This window comes from Girardinichthys multiradiatus, chromosome 9 (assembly GCF_021462225.1).
Source record: "Girardinichthys multiradiatus isolate DD_20200921_A chromosome 9, DD_fGirMul_XY1, whole genome shotgun sequence".
Classification (NCBI taxonomy): domain Eukaryota; kingdom Metazoa; phylum Chordata; class Actinopteri; order Cyprinodontiformes; family Goodeidae; genus Girardinichthys; species Girardinichthys multiradiatus.
Window position 1 is genome coordinate 34,890,578 of NC_061802.1, and position 10,031 is coordinate 34,900,608.

Below are 10,031 nucleotides of genomic sequence, written 5' to 3' on the forward strand. Positions count from 1 at the left end.
GTTTTCACAAATGGGGGCATCAAAGTAGACTTTCGGAGTCTTTATATAATTCTGTATCTGCTTCCAGATTCTTATAGTATTGCCAATAACAAAATTATTATTATAAAGTGTTTTCCTAATTTTAGTAGGACTGTTAAGGAGGGCAATCAGGGACGTATTGTGACAATGCAGTCGTTCTAAGGATAACCAGGCTGGACAAGCATTGTTGGATGAGTGCGGGCCCTTCTTCCACCATGCTATAGCGGATAAGTGAGCTGCCCAGTAATATAATTTGAAATCTGGCAAGGAGAATCCACCTTTTGTTTTTGGTTTACATAAGTGTTTTTTGGAGATTCTGACATTTTTATAGCCCCAAATAAAAGGGACAATAATGGAGTCTAACTGTTTGAAATATGACATACCTATAAAACATGGAACAGAGTGGAATAAATGAAGAAACCGTGGCAATACCACCATTTTAACAGCGTTAATCCTACCAGCCATTGATAGCGGGAGAGTCTTCCAAACATCAATATTCTGCTTAAGTTGTAAGAGTTTATTCTGCCAATTCAATTGTAGAAGCTTCTCTGGTCTCCTCGTTAAAGTCACACCTAAATATGTGAAGGTGTTATGGGTTATCTTAAATGGCGCACACTGCAAAAATGTCAGATCGTCTCCTGATGTGAGGGGCATTGCTTCACTTTTATCCCAATTAATGGAGAAACCAGAGATGCTGCCAAAGGTTTTGATAGTCTTCAAAAGGGGAGACAGTGACACCCGTGGGTCAGAGACATATAAAAGTATGTCATCGGCATAAAGCGAAATGTGATGTTTATGACTAAATATCTCGATAGGCAATATCTGGGGGTTTTGCCTAATACACGCGGCCAGGGGTTCAATAACAATTGCGAAGAGAAACGGAGAAAGCGGGCAACCCTGACGCGTCCCCCGGTGAATACCAAAGGGACAGGAGATATTTTGGTTAGTGATAACAGAAGCAGTTGGGTATGAGTAAATTATTTCAATCCATTTTATAAATAGAGGCCCAAAACCAAATGTATTAAGAGCGTACATCATGGCTCAACTTGGTCAAATGCACGCTGTGCGTCTAGTGAAATAACCACGGCCTCATCTGTATGGCTTGAGTATAGTATATTGAAAAGACGCCGTAAATTGAAAAACATGTGTCTACCTGGCAAAAAGCCAGTCTGATCTGGATGGATGATTAAACTTATGTATTCTCGGAGTCTGTTAGCTAGGATTTTCCCAAGAATTTTGGTTTCTAAAGGTAATAAGGAAATTGGACGATAGGAAGAAACAACCCCCAGGTCACGACCAGGCTTAGGGATAAGCGAGATATTGGCTTTGTATAAAGTAGGAGGAAGTTTATCTACTAGCTTAGAGTGGTTAAACATACGCAGAAGTAAAGGTGATAGTTTGGGGCTGAAAGCTTTGAAAAACTCAGCGCCGAAACCATCGGGACCTGGCGCTTTATTATTGGGAAGAGCAGAGATGACTGATTCAATCTCATGCAGAGTTATACTAGCTTCTAGCACTTCTGCTGAGTCTGACTGTAGTCTCGGCAGGATTAGGTTATCAAAGAATCTGTCCATCTTTTCAATATCTAATTTTCCCTGCGATTGATAAACTTTGGCATAGAAGTCTGCAAAGCAGTCGTTAATTTTATCTGGATCTGTGAGTAAAGTGCCATCTTCAAGCTTAATACAATGTATTGCTCTCGATGCCTGCAGCTGTTTAAGCTGTCGAGCTAGTAATTTATGCGGTTTGTCGCCCAGCTCAAACCATCTTTGTTTAACTTGTACCAGCAATCTAGAAACATTTCTTGACATAATAGAATTATATTCATATCGCAGAGCTGTTATTTTCTTAAGAGTATCTGGACTCTGTTGTAGTTTATATGAGTTGTCTAGGCTAGTCAGCAGATTGTCTATTTCATTCAACCTCAACTTGGACTCTTTGTTTTTCGCCGCCTCGTACGACACTATACATCCCCTTATGACCGCTTTCCTAGCTTCCCAAAGCATTGAGTCATCCACATCCCCTGTGTCATTAGAGCTCAAGTATAACTTGATTTTGTTTGAGATATAAGAGCAAAATTCTTTATCCTTCAGCAGAGCGTTATTCAGTCGCCAATTGCACCTGCTCTTCTTATAATCTAGTTTAAGATTCAAACTCACAGGCGCATGATCTGATATGTGAATATTACAGTATTTACAGTCTGATACTGATGCCAGCAATTTAGAATCTAACAAAAAGTAATCAATCCTAGAATAGGATTTATGAACTGCAGAAAAGTATGAATAATCTCTCCCGGTGGGGTATAGCAGTCTCCAGATGTCAACCAAATTATGAGTTTAATAAATTTTTAAGAGTCTCTCCACTCCTGGATACACCAGATTGAGGGCGTTGTCTATCCAAAACTGGGTCTAAGGTTAGATTTAAGTCCCCTCCAATGATTATGTTAGAGCTAATCAAATCTGGCACTGCATTAAAAAGGTTCTGAAAAAAGATGGGATCATCAAAATTGGGCCCATATACATTGATTAATGTCACTGGTGTTGAATTTAGCTGCCCGCTTACAATCACATATCTTCCCCTATGATCTGAAATTATCTGATTGTGGGTAAACGGTATATTTTTTCTTATCAATATTGCTACCCCCCTCGTTTTTGTGTTTAAATTTGACTGATATATATGAGAAGCCCATGAGGGGCTAAGAACCTTAGCAGCTGTTTTCTTAATGTGAGCTTCCTGAAGAAAACAAATATCGGCTTTCAAAGAATGAAGGTGCGAATATACTTTGCCTCTTTTTAGAGGACTATTTATCCCTCGAACATTCCAGCTGATCAAATTGACCCCGCCCGTGCAATACTTATGTGGATTAGTTAACATTTGTTTGTGTGCAAGCTATTAACTAACTGTTGCATGACTGCGAAGCTACCTATAGAATATTCAAAATAGACCGATGTGCAAAAAACATCCCTCCCCAAAAAAAGTCTAATCCCTCCCAACATCAAACCTAACTGAACAGAACCAGGGGCGGTGTCTCCCATACCCCAACCAAAAGCTAAACCTAGCAGTCCACAAGGGGGCGAACTAGCAACATAGCTACCCATCTCCCCAGCCGAAACCGCCAAACTCAAAACAACGAACAGCTTCAAAATAGCTAAGTATTTTTCCACCTGGAAATAAACCAATATTTAGTCCTAACATTACACACATTCAAATATAATGATAATGGCATTGAACCATCTGCTTTATTCAGTCTCAGACCACCAGTTCGCACTCTCAAGGCTCAGGAATTTATCCGCATCACCTGGAGTGTCAAACATAGCGGTATTATTGTTCACAGTGACCACAAACTTTGCAGGATACCGAAAACCATACCGAATCCCGTTAGATCTGCATTTCTCCCTGATAGTTTGGAACGCCTGGCGCTTCTTCATCACTGTCGAGGTGAGGTCGGGGAAGATGAACACCGGGTGCCCGTCATATTGGAGAGGGCCTTTTTCTCTCGCCAACCACAACACCCGCTCCTTCTCTTGAAAATAGTGCAGCTTGACGATAATGGCCCTCGTCTTTCCCTCCTTAGCCTGTGCTAGGCTCCGGTGCCCCCGATCCACCTCTACTGGTCGACTGAAGTTGTCTTCTCCCAGCAGCTTCGGTTGCAATTTGATGATAAAATCCATCGGTTTACCATTCTCCGCTTTCTCTGGTATGCCGACAATACGGATATTCTGCCGACGTGAGCACGCCTCTATGTCTTCCAGCTTAGCTTGGTGCTGAGAGCATTGAGCTGCCAAGCTTTCACATCTCTTCTCCAGCTCCGAAATCCGTCTGTCATGTGATTTGGTTGCGGCCTTAATTGACGACACGCGGTCGCAAGTATCAGATAGTGCTGCTCTGAGGCTGGAGATTGAACTGTTGAGCTCAACAAGTCTCATGTCAACCGTACCACTAAGCTTGTTAATAGCTGCCAGGACATCCTCATTGGTTGCCAATGGCTTTGAAGTGCTAGCGCTAGCCACCTCAGTGCATGCTAGCTTCGCCTGGTCATCTAAAATGTCGTCCCCGGAGCTTTTGTCTTTCTTATTACTTTTTGGTTTTGTCATCCTGCTTATAGAGCGGTCACTAATACTATGAGTCGATTAAGCAGGGGTTCTTAAAGATTATTTGGGGTGAAATAAGTGAAGTCGGAGCTTCCTCGAACACGTCTACTCCATCTTGAGACCTAGGTCACACCCAGTGCTGTTTGTTTTTATGAGCAGTTTGTCATCTGTTCCAAAATGCCAAACGCAAAAGTATTGCGTGGGGACGCCAAAGAAATACATTTCCCCATGTCCCCTCACGGGCTTCCGTACCTTACCTCTTAAATCTTTAGAGCACATGCAGCAATTTTGTTGGTCAGATGAGACTTGACACATGTTGGTACTTTTGGTTTGATGAATGAAGAGATGCAGGGTTGATTTAATCCAGAATCTGCTTTACAAGTGTCCCTTAATCACTGGTGAACTTGATTACAACTAAACACGTTTTACAAGCAGCATACTGCGTGTTATCACTGCTACATTCAACTCTCCTGAAGTTCGGTAATATTTGCGACTTTCCTGTCAGCTCTATGAGTTTAATAGATAAGTCCTTATTTCTGACTTTACGTTGCAAATCCAATTTTACCACGTCCAGTTCTCCACCTGCGTTTGCTCCCTCCATTCTGAACGCAGGTGGAAAACATCGATCAGAAGCACTGTTGGCTTGTGGGTCGTGTACTTCGTTTGACTCGCATTATAGTATATGCTTCTTGGAAAAAAACTACACAATGGCGGCGTCGATTCAAGTTTTTTTTTTCTTAAAGTTTATAACAAAGTCTCAGTTTTACATTTCCAAAGACAATTGATCCTAGTTTATTTCCCCTCCTGGTTAGCTCCCGCTCCCGTTCATTTTTTATCCTGTACCGTCCCAATCACGTGATCTTTACTGATGCTGTCTCCTGTCCCCCGTGGGACTCCTGAAAAAATGTCAGCCTCTAGTGCCTATCTCCAGCGGTCATTGGGCAAGAGGCAGAGTACACCCTGGACAGGTCACCAGTATATCACAAGGCAACACAGACATGCAGGACAATCATGCTCTCACAGCTAAGAGCTTTTTAGAGTATTCAATTGACCTAACAGTCATGTTTCTGGACAGTGGAAGGAAGCCTGAGTAGCCAGAGAGCACCCACACATGCACAGGGAGAATACACTAACTCCATGCAGAAAGACTTTAGGTTGGGATTTGAACCCGGGATGTTCTTGCTGCAAGGCAACAGTGCCACCAACTGTGCCACTGGGCAGCCCTTGAATAATCCAATAATTTGTAACTAACAAAAAATAACCTTATCTGTTTTAAACTTTTAGAGTTCACTGGGATTTCTGATCAGGTCACAGTCTAGTTTGAAATTCCAGTTTGTGAAGAATTATGTGGCTTCTTCTGAGGCTTGTCTTCAACCCAACCAATTGCATAAAATATTGACCCAATTGTATTTTATCAAAGCAACCCAACATACTACCCGACGACTCTTACCCAGTAGTTGAGTTTTGAAAACCCCCCAGCATTTTTTAGTGTGTATGATATTATTTCACTTCACATTTATACACTACTTTATGTTTGTCTATCACATATAGCCACATAAAATACATTGAAGTTGTGATGTGACAAAATGAGAAAAAGTTCATAAATACTTTTGCAAGGCTCTTTAGACACCTGTGGGAATGCACACTGAAGCAAGTGCGTGCATATTCACAAAACACATAGAGTAAAGCATTCAGATGTCCTTCATTGGGAATTAAATTGGCAGAGCTCTACTAAGTGAAAGTGACAATAAGGGTTAAAAGCACAAATGTGCTTTGGCTTAGTTTTGTGTTCACTTGAGCCAAAAGGAAAAAAGGTCACATAACAAAAGCATTTTTACCAAACAGAGCATAAAATCTTTCATTCCTGGGTGTTCCTTAATAACATAAAAATAAAAGTAACTTAATATCCTTTAACATGAGGATTGGAAACTACCTGATCGGACAGTTTTTAACCGACCTCACCTTGGAACTTGAATCCCTCTATCTGCACCCACAGACAGAGGTCCTCCGTATCACAGTCGCACCTCCATGGGTTCCCACTAAGGCCCAGAGAGCGCAGAGCAGGCAGAGCGATCAGACTGCTGATGTTCAAGACCGTCAGGTTGTTCCGACTCACATCCAGCACCTGCAGAGCAAAGTTCTCCGAAAAGGCGTCCGGGTGGATCTCCCCTAGACTCGGGTTGTCCGTCATCCGGAGCATCACCAGAGACGCCAGAGGCCCGAAAGTCCGGTCCTCGATCTGCAGCAGGGTATTGAAAGACAAGTCCAAGTAGGCAAGTTTCCGCAAGTTCCCGAAAGTGGACTCGGAGATTTCTGTCAGCGAGTTGTTGCTACAGTCTAGATAGACCAGGTCGGACAGGTAATTGAGCTGAAGGGCCGGCAGGTCCCCTATGCGGTTGTTGGAGAGGATGAGCTGCCGGGTGGCCAGGGGCAGGTCGCCGGGGAACTGGGTGAGCTCCTGCCCGGCGCACTGGACCACCAGCTGGTCGTCGCACACGCACCGGTCCGGGCAGCCGGCCGTGAGTGCCGGAGAGGGGGCCACCCCCATCACGAAGATAAAGAGGAAGAGAAGCCGAAGGGAATGGGCACTGGGCTCGGGCAAAAAACGCATGACGAGGTCACCCAGAGCGTCATGAACTCGGGCTGAGCTGGACCAGCGCTCCCCGGCGGCACTCCCCGGGCATCCTGCATGGGTCTGAGGAGCGGGGGGAGAGGAAAGAAGCCTGCGCTGGGTATCCAGCCGTCGCTGCCTGACAGCCTGACTGCTGTTTATATCCAGCCTTTCTCTCTCTGAAAGACAGTGGGTCAGCCAGTCACACGCACGCCGGCGCGCCGCGCACGTCGCCACAAGACATCATTTCAGAAGGTGACCGAGAGACGCTCAATCTACCAGACTTTGTCCCACCTGAGGACCACAAAACAGCGGAATGTCGCCAAAAACTTCCTCTGAGTCTCATCTTTGCATATCGTCTCTGAATGCATTGTTTTACTACTTTCCAAACAAATGCAACGACTTGCAGAAATGTGCTAAATCTGCACTGGTGGATACCCAACCCCCTTTTTTTTTTCTTTCTTTTCTTTGTTTTTCTGTGAGTCAGGAATGTGCCACTGTCCAGCAAACACAGCCGACTTCTCTTCTCCCTGGAGACCGGTGCGTCCTTTCCCGCTGTGACCGCGGCGCTCCGCTGCGTTGTACTGATGCTGTCTGTCGCTCAGCGCGCCCCACTCTGCTCCCGCCTCCTCTGCACGGACGCGCTCAAACCGCAGCTACGCACACACTTTTGGCGTTCGTGTGTGACTCAGCCATGTAGGTGATTTGCGCTGGTGACGTCACAAAGCGATGCCCTTTTCAGAAAACCAGACGTCCGGTGAACAGATGTGCAAAACAAATGAGAAGCAGGGACGGCCCAAGGCAGGACGAGCATGTCACACAAGTCAGATTGAGAATTTAGAATAGAATACACTCTTAAAACTGATGTGTTAATATCAACACAAATTGAGTCAAAACACAACACAATAATGTCTCTATATAAGGACCACACATTTTGTGTTCAATTCGACACAATCACTGTGCTAACAATTTAACACAATGGCTGTGTTAAAATTATTCAACACATAACTGTGTTCCTTAACACAGCAATTGTTAACATTATTGTGTTAAAACAATGTGGTAAATTGAATAATTAAAATAAGTGGACTCTTGTAGAAAAATAAACATTTATTGTACATTTTTAACAATATCATTGACAGAAAACGTCACATAACATGTTAAGTGCATATTGTCAATTTGTTTAACCTTCAAAAATTAATACACATTTAAACTGTAAACTTTCTTTGCTCTTAGTGCAAATTTAATCTTTTTTCACTTTTTTCCTCCAAATAAAACTGACTCATCTATCGCAGGTCACAAAAAAAACATTTTAAGCATGAACTACAAAACCCAGTTAAATGGGCAAACAATCAAATTTCTATTAAGTATTGTTTCCGTTTTTCAAAGCTACTGTTTAGAACATCTTAAACCATTTTGTACCTGCATGGGATTCAGGTACAGTCTGTCTCCCTGGAAACATGACAACAGGCGTAATGGTCTGACATCAACAAGGTCATTTATGCCAACAACTTCATAGACATCAGTTCTAGACACCAGATAAACATAGTGATGGTCATCAAAATATTCAACTGACAAACATCTGACAAACATCAACACCATCCTCTCACATTTTAGAATGATGTTAACTATTTACCTCTTAAATCATAGTTAAGAGGGACAACAGTCCCTGTTTTGTAGGTCTGACCAAACACTCTAATGGCATTTGCAACATGGATAGTGCTTGATATGCCAATCTCTTCATTCTCTGATTGCAGCTTTCAATGAGCAACTGGCTGTGTTCTAAAGAACCTACCATGACTGGAAAGGCATTTGAAACTAAGGTTTATTTACCAAGTGGATTGCCAAGTTTCCAGCTGTAAATGCTCTGTATTTGACCCTTGTCTGAAATGTGTCTGAAATCAACACTTGTGTCATTTGTCCATTCTTTCTGGTAGTGTATGTTCTATGTCCCAGGAATGCTTCTTTTGGTTTCACAGGACACATTTTATCAGATAAATATTTGCTCATCTTATAAGGAGAGTCAACATCATCAAACATATTCCTTCCACTCCTGCATCAAAGATGCAAATGCATCATTGTCATATGGTATTAAATCTATAAAAGAAATCTTTTTTTCTTAGACAATATCAATAGTTCGATCTATTACCTCTTCAGCACATGTAATGGTCTTCTGCACATCTGTAAGAGTGGTGTTAGGAGACGAATACATTGGGGCAGCAAATGAAGCTGCACAATCAGTAAGAGTTAATACATGTTGTTGTCATCATCAGGTCTGAGATTTGCTGCAGTTTCACCTTGAACTGGTTCCTTTTGAATGTCAGTTGATATATCACAGTCCGTTAGGTGTCCATGACTATTGTCGATTTGTTCTTCTGGTGTTAAATTTGAATGGTCTCTTTTCAAATGTTTTGTTTAGGAGTTCAGATTATGATATGTTCTTTTGCAGTTTTCTTTGGCTACAAACTATTTGAAAAGGCATGAAAGACTGAGATGTCGGATAAGCTTCCTGATTTCAGCAATTAAATGCTTGCACTTTTCTTACCAGATACTGGCATCTCATAAATGTGCTAAAGAAAAGAGAAGACAGAAAGCAGTTGGACGGGGTAGGCAAGGTTGCAGACCCAATACATCTTAAACAGCTTGTCAAGAGAACAGGTCAGGCCTTCATCTCCAAGTGGAATGGCAATCTTGTCAGTTTTTGCCACAATGACATGCTGATGTGTTGCTCCACTTGGATGTCCCAGGCACAGAATGTAAGGTTGTTGGGTCCTCATAGATGATTGTCAAACAAAGATGAGATGGTTGTTCCAGACTGTAACACACAACAAGAAAACAAGAAAACATTACCATAAAATTGAAAAGAGCTTTACAAATATTCAAAAATAATAATAATAATAATAAACAAAAAAGATACAGGTGCGAAGTCCACAAGGAAGAAAATGGCTGATTTCACACTGCAGCAACTCCAACCTCTCCTTTGTCCCGATGCAGTTGGTGGAAGAAGGTGTGTAAGTCCCTGAAGTGCTTTGAAGCAGACCATATCTACATAGAAATATTAGATGGAAAAGTAGATACCTTTATAATACAAAAGGGAGCGTTTTCACAATAAATTAATCTGTCTTTTAAAAACTCTTCAAATGCATGTTTAAAATATATCTCTGAGTATAACTGGACATACAATCATTGGTGTTTCCAGAGAAGGAAGAAGCTGACAGATCCTCAGACATCTCGCTAGAGGTGTTCTTCATTAGCTTGGGGATGATGTTCGTCTCCCATTTGTGAAGAAAATTGTCAGCCTTCCCTTCAAAGAG

At 42.3% G+C, this 10,031-nt stretch overlaps 1 protein-coding gene across 1 annotated transcript in view; it reads right to left on the reverse strand.

The window, feature by feature from the left end:
- Nucleotides 1-7,386, reverse strand: part of LOC124873406 (leucine-rich repeat-containing protein 52-like) — a 50,516-nt gene extending 43,130 nt beyond the window's left edge. Inside the window, exon 1 of the mRNA XM_047374045.1 lies at nt 6,072-7,386. Coding sequence (XP_047230001.1) covers nt 6,072-6,720 — 649 coding nt within the window. The 5' untranslated portion in view covers nt 6,721-7,386. The remainder of the gene's footprint in view (nt 1-6,071) is intronic.
- Nucleotides 7,387-10,031: the final 2,645 nt, after the last annotated feature.